Source organism: Eptatretus burgeri, chromosome 16 (assembly GCF_056783735.1).
Source record: "Eptatretus burgeri isolate ZD-2024b chromosome 16, Ebu_testis_v1, whole genome shotgun sequence".
Lineage (NCBI taxonomy): Eukaryota > Metazoa > Chordata > Myxini > Myxiniformes > Myxinidae > Eptatretus > Eptatretus burgeri.
The window spans coordinates 8,667,454-8,683,999 of NC_140976.1; the positions used below are offsets into that span (position 1 = coordinate 8,667,454).

The 16,546-nt window shown below is 43.2% G+C and overlaps 1 protein-coding gene across 2 annotated transcripts in view; it reads left to right on the forward strand.

Annotated features, from left to right (window-relative positions):
* LOC147010452 (uncharacterized) overlaps window positions 1–16,546 on the forward strand; it is a 108,187-nt gene that overhangs the window by 36,096 nt on the left and 55,545 nt on the right. For both annotated transcript variants that reach the window (XM_085860123.1, XM_085860124.1), the window contains exons 8-15: window positions 10,074–10,141; window positions 11,165–11,249; window positions 11,365–11,718; window positions 12,161–12,298; window positions 12,542–12,609; window positions 12,713–12,810; window positions 12,911–12,971; window positions 15,178–15,256. In XM_085860123.1, coding sequence (XP_085716249.1) covers window positions 10,074–10,141; window positions 11,165–11,249; window positions 11,365–11,718; window positions 12,161–12,298; window positions 12,542–12,609; window positions 12,713–12,810; window positions 12,911–12,971; window positions 15,178–15,256 — 951 coding nt within the window. The remainder of the gene's footprint in view (window positions 1–10,073; window positions 10,142–11,164; window positions 11,250–11,364; window positions 11,719–12,160; window positions 12,299–12,541; window positions 12,610–12,712; window positions 12,811–12,910; window positions 12,972–15,177; window positions 15,257–16,546) is intronic.

Here is a 16,546-nt window from a genome sequence, read left to right on the forward strand (position 1 = left end):
CCCCCAAACAAAGGCCAAGGAATATCTAGATTTAGGTTACATTGGCAGAGAGAGAGAGAGAGAGAGAGAGAGAGAGAGAGAGAGAGAGAGAGAGAGAGAGAGAGAGAGAGAGAGAGAGAGAGAGAGAGAGAGAGAGAGAGAGAGAGAGAGAGAGAGAGAGAGAGAGAGAGAGAGAGAGAGAGAGAGAGAGAGAGAGAGAGAGAGAGAGAGAGAGAGAGAGAGAGAGAGAGTCAGTCAGTCAGAGAGAGAGTCAGAGAGAGAGAGAGTCAGAGAGAGAGAGAGTCAGAGAGAGAGAGAGTCAGAGAGAGAGAGTCAGAGAGAGAGAGAGAGTCAGAGAGAGAGAGTCAGAGAGAGAGTCTTTGTGTGGGTGTCATGTCATTGTGGGTAAGTGTGTGCATGTGAAAGTTGCTGTTGTTAACTGATACCTCCACACGTAAGTGCGTCTCAAAAGATGGAACGGAGTCCACCCATGTCTTGAAGTATCCACCCCCGTTTTTTTAAGGGGTCATGATTCATGGACCAAGATATGACGATTTCTTTTTACTTATCTGGAATTTACATTGCAGATAAGGTATTGTCATCGCCCACCGTCCGTCCGTCATTCCGTTCCTTTTTTGACTTCTCCAGCGAAACCACTGGGCCAATCTGGCTGAAATTTGGTTGCAACATTCCTCTCCTGACTGGAAACAGGAATTGCACAGCTTGTTCTGGTCACATGACTTTAAGAAGGTCAAAACGGCCGACAGTAAATTTCTTCAAAAACCTTCTTCTCCAGACCCACCAGTCAGAATGCTACCAAATCTGAGTTAAAACATTAGGCCAGGGTCCTGATGTTAAATTGCAGTGGTCATGCAGATCACATGACCCACTACTAATGCGAGGGCATATATTGGCCTTCGCCTATGCCATCTCAAGTTCCATGAATGTAGCACCTCCTGAACAACCTATCCAGCATGGCAGTCCTCAGTTCGTTAATGCTGTCAAGGCCTGTGTCGCTCCACAGTGCACTGATGTGGGTGGCCCGACTTCTACCTTTTCTTGCAGTGCCCTGTGTGGGCTCCCAAAGTATGAGGGGATTAGCAGACAGTTCAGGGTGCCGAACACAGTGTCCCGCCATTTTCATCCTCCTCTCATGGACTTTGACGGATACTCTCGGCAGGCCAGCATATCAGTTGACGTTCCGTACATGATCTCTCCAAGACACGTTAAGGGCTATCCTGAGCATGCGCGTGTAGAGACCCCATCTCATGCCTTCTCTTGTTGCACCGTAAGTGTCCATGTCTCCGCTCCATATTGCAGTACAGACTCGACTGTTGCGACAAAAAGCCGCCTTTTCAGGTCATCTCTCAGCCCCGACTTCCATACTTTCCTCATACCGTGCAAGGCATTCCATGCGAGGGCTCGTCTAATCTTGATGTCCTGTTCAGTCGAGGCAATCCAGGAGCCAAGATACTTGAAGTCTTTCTTACTTCAAGCACCACACCATCTAAGGTAGCAATGGTGGTGTCATCAATATTATATGACATCAGCTTCATATTTTTGGCATTAAGCTGAAGACCAATCTTCTTGCATTCGCCCTCCACAGCCTGAAGTAGATCCCTCGCCTTCTTCGCTGTGTCTGATATCAGAGCAATGTCGTCGGCGAAGTCAAGATCTGTGATCATTACGAGTTGTACACGGCGGCTCCGACAGGGCACCGACGTAAACCCAAGCTCCTCCTCCCTGCCACTGATGGCAAACCTCAGTGCATGGTCAAGGACCCCAATAAACAGAAAGGGTGCCAACATATCTCCTTGGAGTACCCCAGCCAGAATCTCAAAGTACTCTGTTTCTTCATCAGGCGAGCAGACCTTAAGGCCCTGTCACACCTTGACGATTTAGCCAGCATATGCCGATTTATGAAAAATTTGTCTAAAACGCTGGCACACGTCGAATACGTTATGGGTAAGTTTTGAATACGTTAAGAGCACGCTGAAAAACACTGCCATACGCCGTAGTACGCTGGCTTTCATCGTTGTACTTTGTGGTTGCCCTCAAATTTTTGCATGCTTGAAATTTTACTACGTATGCTGGCGTATGGCACACACGTTCCGCTACGCTGGCCATAAGTTGGAGGCACGTTATGCGATCGTTGACATACGTCGACACACGTTACTTGTAAGTTACTCACAAGTCGAAACACGTCGAGGTAATGATTAGCGTACCCGAAACTTATTTATAACCTATGAGTAACGTGTTGTAGGCACGTTACACGATCGTTGACACACGTCGAGGCACGTTATGCGATCGTTGACACACGTCGATACACGTGACTTGTAAGTTACTCATATGTCAAAACACGTCGAGGTAATTCTAGGCGTACCCAAAACTTATTTCTAACCGATGAGTAACGTGCTTTGAACCTATGTGTAACGTACCTCCAACGCATATTGACGTATGTAGATGTATTTGATTTACGTCTTCCGGATGACCACATAACTTAATGAACGTGTTTCTAATTTACAGCTACCGTATAATGGCATATTGGCAGCGTTTAAAAAAAACAAAAAAACCAACAACTTCCGATATTTCGTCACGTGCCGTGACGTCACGTCCGATTGCCTCTTCAGTTTGCTCGTCTTATTCTTAGTTGCTCCTCTGTGAATATTTTCTGTTTGAGGATATTGTCACGTCGACGTCGAAACTTAAAAACAAATGTCCGGATATATTTTAAAATTCGTGATAGACTAAAAACAACAACAACAACAACAACAACAACAACTTCAGATATTTTGTCACGTGCCTTCACGGAGCCAAGGAGAAAAAAAGAAAATGCCTTGACGGAGAAAATAACTTTTGGGTATGCTAAACATTACTTCGATGTGTTTCGACTTATGAGTAACTTACAATTAAGGTGTGTCGACGTGTGTCAACGATCGCATATCGTGCCTACAACTTATTCCCAGCGTAGTGGAATGTGTGAGCCATACGGCGAGTACGTCATAAAATTTTCAACATGCTTGAAATTTCACGACGTATTCGACTTAATACGACGTATGACAGCATACGTCATCGTTTTTCAGCGTGCCCTTCACGTAAACCAAACTTACCCATAACGTATTTGACTTGTGCCAGCGTTTCAGACACATTTTTCATCGGTCGGCATATGCTGGTTAAATCGTCAAGGTGTGACTGCGATGTTGACACTTCCAATTCTCAGGCGGTTATGATTTGAATCGGCGAGCGGCAGCTTTTTAACAGGCTACGCCACGTGATCGTTGGCGATATGTGCAGCGTGCTCTGCATACGTTCGACTATCGTTGGGCATAGGTTGTGAACGCTGACAACACGCTCAGCATTCGTTGGTATAAGTTATCTATATGTGATTAAAACGTTCAGTGTACGTTACTTATACGTTATGCATACGTCCAACTCATTATAAATACGTCCAAAACTTAAAAAAAAATCAAAATTTCATCGTACGCCAACGTTTTACATACATTTTTATATGTTGCCATTGCTGGCTAAAACGTCAAGGTTTGACAGGGCCTTTAGCACTCGTCTTGGAGTAGGTGGCACTGATTGCTTTAACCACTTTCTCAGGGATGCCGTGGGCATGGAGGACCTCAAAAAGCTTCCCATGATGAACACTATTGAAAGCCTTCTTGAGGTCGATGAAAGTGATCACTGCTGTAAGGCTCTGATCTCTCACTCCCCCGAGTAGTTTCCTAAGTGCCAGGATCTGCCCCACAGTTGTGCGTTCTGGACGGAAGCCATTCTGAGAGTCCCTTCACAGGGGATCTAAGACGGGTCTGATACGGCTCAGAATCATTCGATTATATGCCTTTGCCACCACCGAGCTCTGGCAAATCCCACGGTAGTTGTCGGTCTTGGAGAGATCTCCCATCTTCGGTCACGGGACAATGTTCAGGATAGACCACTGGTCTGGAAACTCCCCTTCCTCGTACATATGGTTGATGAACACTAAGATAATTTCATCCAAAGGGACATACTTCAACACTTCTGGTACCACCCCATCCTCACCTTTGCTCTTGCTGTACTTTATGGATGCTTTAACCTTCTTGTACTCATCCATAGTAAAGGGGCCATCGGGTATGGGGAGGGCGCAGAAGATGGGAGCTCTTGGTACGTTATCCACCAAAAGTTGAGGGGGGTTACCTCGCAAATTTTTAAAATGTGAGTACCAGGTACCAACTCTCTTCTCCGCACTTTCACCTTGAATCTTTGTGGACTGGGATGACTTTCGACTGGAGTTATCATTGATGAGCTGCCAGCTCAATCCATACCTTTGGTTTTCGTGCGCTTCTTCCACCTCAACTATTTTCTGAGTCAGTTTATCCTGCTCCAAAATTGCATACATCCTATACAGCACAGATGCCAACCCTCCCGATTTCATCGGGAGGCTTCCGAAAATTCACCCAAACTCCCGCCCTTACGATCACTATCCTTATCCTCCCGAAATTTTGATATTTTTGCACTGTTCACTAATCAGAATGTACTAGTATGAGAATTGAATGAAAAGCATCGTCTGCTACGTATAGCATGTGGTAACTCCATAACGTTCGCTGCTACCAAATTGTACGTAAAAAATTGCAAATTCAAATGAGGAGCAGCGAAACATTGGGTCTGGATCTCGCTTATGCGATCATGCACTGAGATTTAGTGCATGCGGTATGTGTGCAATACAGTGCATGCGGTATGTATGCACAGTGTATATGCATGCGATACGCTCACTGCATGCAGCTGGGCCCCGTACCAGCCCGGCGGTCGCGACCACCATGCGGTGTTTAACAGCCGCTAGAGTTCTACGAGTCGCGCTGCAGCTGTGGAACATCGACTTCGAAGTTACCGATGCTTCAAGCCCTCGATGTTGATTATGAAATGGCAGAAAAGAAGCTTACGAAGACCAAGAAATGGTCTCAGAAGTACAAGACCGAATACAGTCTCCAATACCCGTGTATTCGAAAGACTGAAAGAGGAATTCATCATGCGTATTGTACAGTATGCAGCGTTGATATTTCAGTTGAGCACGGAGGTCGCGATGATATTCGGAAGCACGTTGGAAGCAAACGGCACACAGACATTGCAAAGGAGAGATCTTCGAGCACGAGTACCGGTACACTTCTGAATTATTTCACCAAACAAGGGACAAGCGAGGAAGAGGATGTTACCCGAGCGGAACTTCTCTTTAGTGGATTTATTGTGGAACATAACTTGCCCATATCAGTCTCAGATCATGCTGGAGCTCTATTTCAAAAGATGTTTCCAGATTCAAAAGTTGCTTCAAAGTATGGATGTGCAAGAACAAAAACTTCAGCAATAATTGGTGAGTTGTCAAATGTTACTGCTTCATCTATTGCCGATATTGCTAGACTAGCTCCATTTAGCCTAGCTACAGACGGTAGCAATGACAGTGGTGAGGCCCAGCTATATCCTGTCCTGATTTCGTACTATGACAACAGTGCTGGGATTGTGAAGCAACGTTTGCTAAGTTTGCCTGCGTGCAAACAAGATTCCACTGGAGAAAACATTTTCAAACTGCTTGATCATGAGTTCAGTGACAGGAAAATTCCGTGGGGAAATTGTGTTTCCTTTTGTGCTGATAATAATGCCTCTGTCATGGTGGGCAAGCACAAAGGAGTCGCTGCTTATATCCACAAAAAAAATCCAGAGTGCTACATCATGGGATGCCCTTGCCATATGATGCACAATACGGCCAAGAAGGAGGCTCAGGCCTTACCCATTGAATTAGATGACTTTCTCATCGATATTTACTACTACTTGGACAAAAGTAGTAAACGCGTCAAAGGAGTGAAAGCACTGCAAGAACTCTGTGATGCCCCTACACACAAGATTCTGAAGCATGTCGCAACAAGGTGGCTGTCCCTTGGTCAGTGCCTAGACAGGCTGATTGAACAGTGGGAGCCACTTCGCCTCTTCTTCAAAGAAGAAGTACGAAGAAAAATGCAACCAACTGTAGCCAAGACTCTAACAACGAGCAAGAAGGACGGCACTGTATCTACTGCCAGTACTGGCACTGCAGGATCAAGCACTAGTGGAGCAGCATTCACCACTACCACTGCAGTATCTGCTGCGAAGAAGACAGCAGGGACAGCACCAAAACCAATGCTGAGAGCAGGTAGCATCACCGGCCCTTCATCACGTTCATCTACAAAGCAGATCCCTTCAGAGTCGAGAAAGACTGTGATAGTCCCATCTACAGGCAAAGAAGGACCCAAGTTAAGTTCTGCTTTTGCCAAATCACTTGATAGAAGCTCAGCAAAACCTTCGAATCAGAGGTCTTCTTCCTTGGCTGCACCTACCTCAAACTCTCTCCTCAAACGTAAAATTGGATCTGGTACTACGAGTCTGACCTCTTCTGCTGGCAGTAAACGCAAGTGTGATCGCCCTGCGGCTAAGTGTACTACGAGTTCTACAACTAAAAGCGCATCTTCCTCAAACACTGTGCAGGAATCTAGAGAAAAACGTGTCAACAGGATGTTCTTGTCTCCACAAACAAAACTCTATTGTTTCTTCCTTCGATATGCTAACAAGCTTTTTGAGAAGGGGAATCTTCTGCTCCAAAGAGACGAACCCTGTATTCATCTCCTGCACGGAGAATTGAATGGTCTTCTGAAAGATATCTTCGTACGGTTTTTGAAACCATCGGTGTCATCGGTTGCTCTGGTAAATGTACCCTTCTCTGACAGAAATCATCAGAAGAATGATGAGGACCTCATGATTGGGAACGATGCCAAACTGTATATAAGGGAACAAAGGAGTCTCAAGAAATCCACCTTCACTCTGAGTGAGTCAGACATCCAAGGTTTCTTCAGTGCAGTTCGCTCATATTATGTGAAAGCCTGCAATTACATCTTCAAAACCTGGCCACTAGATGATGAATTAGCCAAGCATGCTCAGGTGCTGGATGTTAAGCTACACCAAGAAGTGGGGTTTGACTGTGTTGAGTTTTTCATCAAGAAATTCCCCTGTCTGTTCAGTGGCGGTGATAGTGACATAGACAGTCTTGAGAGTGAATTCGCTCACTACCAGGCAGACGCCTCCATAGCTACAATTGCTACTGAGACAGTGAGAGTGGATGAGCAGTGGCATCGGATTTCACAGCTCACAGATCCCTGCACTGGTGCCAAGAAGTATCCTAATTTGAGCAAAGTGATGAAGGGAATCTTGGTCATTCCTCATTCGAACGCATCATGTGAGCGGGCACTCAGTCTTGTACGGAAGAATCATACTGAATTTCGTCCCAATTTGAGTGTCAAAACCCTGGAAGCTCTCTTAATTGAAAAACTAGCTCATAGCACCCCTTGCTACCAGAGAGAATACAGCAAAGACATAATCAGAAGGGCTAAAAGAGCCACACAGCTGTCACTCAGCAAAGCTGCCATGGAAAAAGCAAGCAGCAGTAGTACCAGCCAGTAAGGTAAGAAAAATATTGCTTCTTTTGTGCTTTTTGTTAATCTTTGATTGTCCCCTAACTTACTAATATTAACATACATGTAACATTAAAAAGTGCACAATTTTCCCCTTTTTTTGTTCAAAAAGTGGGAATTCTTAACATGTTAAATGCTCCAAAATAGGGCTCAGAGGGCACTAGAGAGCGTCTAGAACCCCAGAGCTTCCAGGGCCCTAAGGCGGGCCCTGGACCCCGCCGTAAGGGTCGAGCGCTCCGCGCTCGAGATGTGCGCTTCACGCACATTATTTGGTGTCGGTTGCAAATCCTCCCTAATTCTGATTTCCAAAAGTTGGCATCTCTGTATACAGCTCCTCCTTTCTCCTTGTGTACTCCTCTCTACTCTGGCCATCTTCACCCTTGTCAACAATGTATGCTTCATACGCGGCCTTCATCTCCTTCCGGGTCATAGTGACCTTCGGATCTAAACTCTGTTCCTTCCTCCGTACCTTCGGGATTTGCATGAGGCAGGCATCGGCTGCCTTTTGGTTTGCTTCGACAAAATGCTGGTAACGTTCTGAAGCCCCCTCATCTTCCCCCTGCCGCATGTGGAATCTATTTCGTATCTCCACCACATAACGCTCCTGCTCGTAACATAACGCTCGTATCTCCACCACATAACCACAAAATCCCATTTGCTTCACTGTTGGTGATGCTTTTATGCCACTTCTTACGCATCAGGATGTAGTCAATTTGATGTGTGGTTTTCAGGTGACATCCAGGTCCATAATTTCCCTCTTCTCTTCTGAAACAGCATATTAGTGGCCAATAGATGATATTCCTCCATCACATCCAACAACCGCCTCCCATTATCATTTGTCTGCTGGGTGAATAGAACGTAATCCGGGCCAAGGCGTGCATTAAGGTCACCAAGTATAGCCAGGAAGTGATGTCGAGGGACAGCTTAAATCGTCTGCCGGAGGTTATTGTAAAACTCAGTTTTGTCGGTGCTGTCTGTGTATTCACATGGTGCATATATGACAATTACTGTAAATGCAGGGTTTCCCTGGAAGGAAGCCTTAACCATCTGGTCTGAAATGTGATCCACTCCAATTAGGGCCTTCTGGGCTACCTTGCCAATAACGATCCCCACCCCTCCTATTGCTGCTTGCACTGTATTCCTCCATGCTGATGCTGTGTACAGTTCATACCCAAGACCAGCGCTGTAGCGGTTCACATCATCTCTCCATTCCATCTTATGCACCTGCCTGTGTTCCTGAACCACACATATCTCCACACTATGCTTTTTCATATTCCAAGCCAGTTCTTCAGTCTTCAACCGAGAGTCCTCATCTGTGATCTTCGGTGCCGTGAGAGTCTGGATGTTGAAAGTGGCTATCTTGAGGAACTGTTTACACTTCAATATTGCCACAGGCTTCTTGCATCTGTCAGCCGTACCCTTCCCAAGTGGGTTTAAGGGTACGCCATCATCATGTCCGACTGGCGAACGTGCACGAATCCCCGCAGTATCCGAGCTCCTACAAACTCCCGCCGCTGGAAGTATAGGATATGGTAGGTCGTTTGAATTCTTGGTTCCATTCAAAGCTAAAAACGAGTGAGGGTCACGACGCCTCTCTCTGAAACCAGGAGCCGAAGCCACCTAGCCCGTATGGATGCAAGCCTGGGTATCTTCCCCGTAGGGAGCCTGGCTGGTCAGACAGAAAAAAAAGTCTGACCTCCCCAAAAAGACATGACCAGAAGTGTGTCACAATGGCTGATTTGGTCAATTTTTGTTGAAATCGCATAAATTCCTTCAAAAATCTTCTTCTCCAGACCCACCAGTCAGAATGCTTCCAACTTTGGGCTACAACATTAGGACAGCAACCTGATGTGATCGGCTTGGCCTCCACCATTTCACATGACCAGAAGTGTATCAAAATGACGGTTCCGCAAATTCCTTCCAAAATCTGCTTCTGATCCAGCAGTCAGAATGCTCACAAATATCGGTGACAACATTTGGGCAGAGACAAAGATAAGCTACAGGTCCAGTTGTCCGATTTGTCTCAAAGTTTTCTTCTCTTCCCTTCAAAGGAGGACTCTTTTCAGGATTGTCACCGAGTCCCGGACATCTTCCAACTGTAGTTTTTCTCGAGTAATATTCCGAGGGTTGATTTTAAACATCTCTTGAGGTTCTTCTTCATCATTCCTTTTCTGTAATTATCACTGGAACAATTTTGGTTCTTTTCAGCTTCCAAGATCTTTTGACTTCATTTTTGAGATATTTGTAGTTGGTCATCATGCTCATTTCTCCGTTGTCTATCCCAAAATCGCTGGTGTGTATGTGTGTAACGTTGAACGGTGTGATCTTTGTTCAAATGGTGCCGACATTTAGATTTCCAGGACAATTTTACATCAGAACTTTGTGTGAATATTTGTTTTGTTTGTGTGTGCTGTCTCAACTCACCACGAGTGTTTATTTATGAATCACACAACTCGGCATGGTTTGATTTTGTATTATGATTTGTCATGTTGCATTATGATTTTGATTTAAGAAAGTGACGGAGAAATACTGGAATGGCAATATGACCATCAGGTACACGATTTTGTCATGTTGCAATTACATTATGATTTTGATTTCTAATGTGGGTTTTTCACTCTTCAGAACATTCTCGTTTGGCATTTCGAGATGTACCACAAGCAGAGAAGCCGATCCTGAAGAAGCAGAAATTGGTAAGATATGAGATTTCTTTGGCCATTTGTAAGTGAAAAATAATAAATAATAAATTACAAATCGGATGAGGCGATGCTAACTCTGTACAGGAATTTAGTGAGGCCTCATCTCCAAAATTGTGTTCAGTTCTGGTCATCACATCCAAGGGAGGACATAGTTACCAGAGACAGTGCCCAGCATCGAGCAACTCGATTTCTCCCAGGCAGAGCTCGACTCGGTTATGAAGATCGACTGAAGGAGACAGGACTTTTTACATGAGAAGGGAGGTTACAGTGAGTGAATCTGACAGACAGGTTTCAGATAATGAAATGTTGATACAAAATAAGTGGAGAATGATTTTCCAGCATAATGGACACTGATAGGACAAGGGGGCATAATTTTTTGAGTAAGGAAGAGGAGTTGGGATGAAGGTGTTCACTCAATGAGTGGTGATTGCAAGAGTAGTGACAGTCGAGTCAGTGGGTTGTTTTCTTATTTTGTTGGATCGGTATGTGAAAGTAGTGGGGAAGAAAGAGTACTGAGATGTTGGCATGATTGCGCAGGCTTGACAGGCTTAATGGCATCATGCTGCATTGAACTTCCTTGTTTTGCCATTGTATGCCAAACGAACATGTTTTTAAGGCCAATCACGTTCATGATCATTCTCCTCGACAGGTTCGTGTCGATAATTTCACGTTAATGATGCCATTCCGCTGATTGATTCAAACTTAAAATGACTTCACTGCATGTCTTTGTCTTTGTTCCAGATATCTTGACATTGTGATGTTAAAACGAAACAAACTGGATGGAATGATATTCTGTTTTCTGTGCTTGGAGATACAAGGAATGATGGTTTAAACTGAATTGTACTAATAATGGAGTTTCCGAAATGTTTGTTGGTGTGTGTGTGTGTGTGTGTGTGTGTGTGTGTGTGTGTGTGTGTGTGTGTGTGTGTGTGTGTGTGTGTGTGTGTGTGTGTGTGTGTGTGTGTTGTTTATTTGAACCATGGATCATTTATGATTGTTTTTACTGTTCCTTATTAGGGCAACAACTGGAATAAAGAAAAATTGAGAAGTCCCTGCTGCCTGCCCAAGTTGTTCTCTGTGAAGATGCCGAATCAGGACAAAGGTTGGGTGATACTAAATATCATTTAAGAAATTGATTCTATTTCTTTGAATGTTTTGAGAATTATTGAAAATTATTTTGAAGAAGATCCTCCTTGTAATTATGTTTCCCTTTGCAGATAATGACACCCAATTTGACACAGTTGCACACTTCAAAGACGGACCAGTGGCAGCTCGATCCCTGTCAAAAGACATTGAAAAGATGACAAACCAATCAATCAACTGTATGGTGAATTCCATTGCTGTGAATTGCCCCAGACTTGTGCTGCGTCCACACAAAGTTTGCCAAACAATTCACAGCTGGCAACCGCTGCCTTGTGCTTCTTCCTGTCCACCTACATTGTCGAGAACAATTGCATCTCAGGTGGTGAGAGTAATCAGCTTCACTGGCCAGATGACCGGAGGAGAAAGACTGGTCTTCACCCAACAAATAAAATTTTGCAGCATCATGGTCATGAACAGCTTGGCTTCAGGTATTGGTCTCACCTGTATTTTTGAAAAACGTTTTGAAACTTTCACTCAGCTTAGCTACCCCTGTCTTCCTTTCACTATCTGTGCTATTTTGTCCAAGATTATTTGTCCGCCTGTTCTCCTTGCTGTCTGTTTGTTGCCCCTCTGTCCCAAATGGTTCATCTATTCCTGCATTGACTAAAAAATATAAAATGTTCTTCCTGTGCAACAAGATCGACTACACTTTCCTGGGAATTATTTACGCTCATAAATGAAAGATGTTTCAAATGTCAGCTTGCTATATAACTTACAAACCACATATCCTTATGTAATGAAGCAGTGCAATGTCATGCATATGTTGTTGGTGAAATTGCAAACTGGCAAATAGGTAATATCGGACCATACATCACAAGTTTGTACCTTAAATAACAAGGGAACAATCAGATGTTGTGAATAATTTTGCAGGAAAGTCTTCATATGTGGACATTAAAGTTACGGAGATTGTCAGCTCATCATACCGCATCCCCAGTGAAGATTCTGTCGAGATGCTTCAGCTGATGATGGCACCCAAGGTTGATGACCAGAAACAGCTTTTTAAATCAGGTGAGGAGGAAGCTACACTACAAATGTCAGCATAGCACTTAACAGTTATCATTAAACATCTTCACAATACAGACATAGCAATGTCGTACGTGGTACCATACCGACCCCTATCGTGTGGAACAGTGCAGTACCTCAACACACATCACAATCACACAACTCGGCATGATTCGATTTTGTATTAAGCTTTGTCATGTTGTATTACATAATGATTTTGAATTCTAAGTTGAGTTTTTCACTCTTCAGAGCATTCTCTTTTGGCATTTCAAAATGTACCACGAGCAGAGAAGTCGACTCTGAAAAAGCAGAAATTGGTAAGATATGAGATTTTTTTTTGTCATTTGCAAGTGAAAAACATCAAATTCGTCACCACTTTTCCACTTCTTTATACGTAATAAAGTCTTTACCACTTTGCAGGTAATTATACGTCAACCAAAAATACGCAAGCACCCTCAACTCGTACATGATTTGAAGAAAGTGACGGAGAAATACTGGAATGGCAATATCACCATCAGGTACACGAAGATGTTGACTGTGCATACATATTTTGAATGTTGGTAATAATCACAGCAAGTGGATGGTGTGTTTAATGCATTGTCACATGTCTGTCCTCAGCGAACTGGAGAACACTGATGAAGTTTTCATTGACATGATGTTCCAGGAAGGGATTGTAAACGTGAGTCGAATGGCTGTCCTATTGTGTTCTCACAAGGATATGATTAACATATGGCATCGATAATTTACGACGTAACCTCGAGTGCTAATGTTAATACGATGTAACCTCGAGTGCCTTATTTTAGCATTGCGTGTTTGATTTATTATCACAATACCTGGCATACTCGGCACATTATATTTTATCAACAGGTCCCCCTACCTTTGCGCTTCATGTATAAATTATTCTGAAATTCTGAAGGCATTGACTCGGCTAAAATTTTCGGAAAGTCGGTATTCGAGCAGGAATTCTTACAATTCACTGGTAATCGGTGGTAAAAATTCTGATGAAATCTCGATAACGAGGGGAACAGAAACTCAGATTTACTTTTCACCATAATATAATCACAAGTCAGTGAAAGCACCTGTCATCATGCTTCTCAAGGTGCTGTGGTCACGTAAACGGCACTTGTGGAAATTGGTTGTGAATTCTGAAAGTTTTGCTGTAATTTTATCCGGCGTGAACATCAGTGTCTCGTGTGGGTGATGCTTTGGTCATCGTGCTCACCGAGCCTTGAATATGAGAGGACCTTTCCTTTTTTTGTGCGAGGGTGGATTGATTGTAAGTAGGAGTTCTGTTTTCAGGAAATCGTGACATGAGCCTTCTCTGGAATGTGTTTATTATAATATTGAGGTTGTACTACAATTCAATTTCATCTTGTTTACTTTATGTTGACGTATCGTGACAATGTCACCCTGAAATTTTGGTGTACATTATTTCAATCCGAAATTTCAAACATCCCAGTGCACTTGGTTTCTCGCAGGATAGCTGAGAGCTATGCACACTCACCTTGAAGCGTTTAGTCTGGGTTTGAATCTCGACCCAGCTATAAACTCTCATCGTTGCATTTTGTAGGCAGGGTGATTCATCAATGTGTGTGCCATCCATTGGAAGGACGTTAAACTGGGCTTCCTGTCTGCCAGCATTAGTTCATGGAGGGTAAAGATTCCACGGTATTATTCGCAAAGTGTAGGCGAGCTATTGCCGGCACCCTGAACAAACTACTAATCACTGTCACCTTCAGTTGAGTATCCTGTGTCAGAGTGGTGACCCATCTCTCCCACCCCTCTTTCTCTCCCCCCTCTTTCTCTCCTCCCTCTTTCTCTCCCCCCTCTTTCTCTCCCCCCTCTTTCTCTCTCCGTACTTCCTCAATATTCCCATCAGTGAAACGATGGATGGTATTTGCAAGTTCAAAATATTTATCATCTCGATTGATTAAATATTAGTGTGCATCTTCTCCCCCTTTTTTCAAAAAGTTTCGACAATCATCTTGTCCCTTGGTTTATTTTGTTGCACTACCTGAGGGTTAACTCAAGCACAAATTTCAACAAAATTGAAACAAATTTAGGGGGACCACCAAGGCTTCAAAATTCTGGAAAATTTGAAGAAAAAGAAAAAAAATCAAATGAAGCAAACCATTGCACAACCTTTTAATTTTTTTTTTAATTAATCAACACATCTCAGCTCCGACATATGTCCAGTGGGATGCTGTGAGCTCAGCTGTCGAAGTTATTTGCATTCATTCACTCATTCTGAGATTTTCTCTTGTGGAGATAAGGTATCTCTTTCCTCATATTTCAATGGACAAAGCGCTGAAATTCTTGAAATTATCTTGACTACCAAATGTTGCAACACCATCAGTCTTCATTGATTTCAAGAATTCTCTAGCTTCAGGATTCTTTATCATACTTTCTGTGCCAACCTGGTCAATGGTTCAACATCAAAATCTGGTAAAATCTGGAACTTGGAATAATGAAAATTTCAAACCCACAGTAGTCCCAATAAACATCCAAATCAGCTAAAACTTCACAGATTTGATTTTTATTCAAAATGGAATGTTTGTAAGGTCCAGGGACAGGGAGTTTTCAAACCAAGGGGGAAAATGATGCATCCTATTAAATATCCTTACATTTTGAAAAAGGGAAATTTTGTCTTTTCTTGGATTGTCGTAACTTGCGAATAATGTCATTCTTTGTATCAGTAACTTCCGAGACATTCACATGCTGTAATTGCATTGTTAATGGACACATCAAAAGCTCCTCAGGTATTATGTTATAACCATGTTATCAAATCCAAATCGTTTTGGATACTTGTGGAATCACTGTGGAGTTTGGTGAAAGGGGAAGGTGTGTGGTCATCTTACATGCTTGTGCAACACTTGTTTCTGCAGAATTGGTTCTCGGTCGATGGGTTCCCTCCACCTCGTGTTCGCCTCTGTTTCACCCTCTCAAAATACATCTACGGAAAAGGTTTGTTTGTTTTTTAAACTTTTTTTGTGTTTGAGGAGAAATGCATGATGGATGTTGTTTTCAAAACCATTTGCAGGAAAGATATTGTTGAAATTTACAGACTTTTAGTCAACAATAGGCTTCTCAAGTCTTTGCCAAAGCAAACATGAGTGCAAGGAAAGGTGAAAGTAAACTTGATTCATCACAACGATTGTGTGAACACCGAGAAGTAAAATGAAATTCCCAGATTTATCCATGAGTACACATTGGAGTGCTTGATCTGTGAACAAGGAAGTTCAAGCGATTTGTGATCTGATTCTTGATAACAATTTAGATATCTTCACAGTAATGGAATAATGGCTCAGGACGATTTTTCACGACAACAACTTCATCGCTGATATCAACACAACTGTGCCAAACTACCGAGTTTTACTTGAACTTCGTCAATCCACATGATTGTGGTATCTGTGTCATCCATCATTCATGGAACCCAGAAGCAAGAGCCCCATGTGCAATCGGAATGTGCGGGCTATTATTAAGTTCCGCGGGGTGGGCCAGATTACCTGTGGCGTGTGCCCATTGGCCGACGTGACCTGTTAGGTGCTAATCAATGGCCTGCTCTGATTGGCGGGGTAAGCTGGTGAAATTCCACCGTGGCCGGTCCGTTTAACTTGAGTGTGCCCAATGTCCATCGATATGGTTATGTCTCTGGCACATCCCGTGTCCTTGTGCTTACCTGAAAATCACACTCGTGAGCCATGCTGATTAGCTGTAAAGTCATAGATAAAGACCAGTTGAGGACAACAGCAGAAGGTCCAATAATGTAGAGAATGGGGGAAGGGTGGAGCGTAGATACAGACACTTGTGCAGAAGGGCTAGATTTTTCCAAATATATGGTCGACACATTTCATTAATTACAGGAATACCATCATTCCTAATCTGACATGTAGTGTGAAATAATTATTCTAAACTATGCCCCATTTCACCCCCAGGCCAGATCCAAAACAATACATACAGACAATGGGTGCCTTTTCTTACAAGTACAATAATTTTCACAAGGCAATTAACATTACCACAGGATGTACTTTTTTTGATCGAATTGATAGTTTATTTTTAAAAAAAGTACCAAAAAAAGGCACACAACCATGGATATACTTGATAACTTAGAGGATTTTTTTCAGAATTGGTGTCATTTCCAACCCTCAATACCCCCTCCCCCCTCCAGCAGAAATCAGTGGTTAAAGCACTTGCACTATGCCATGTATGCAGGTGAAAATTGCAAGATGGTTTCATGTCTCCCCACCTTCATGA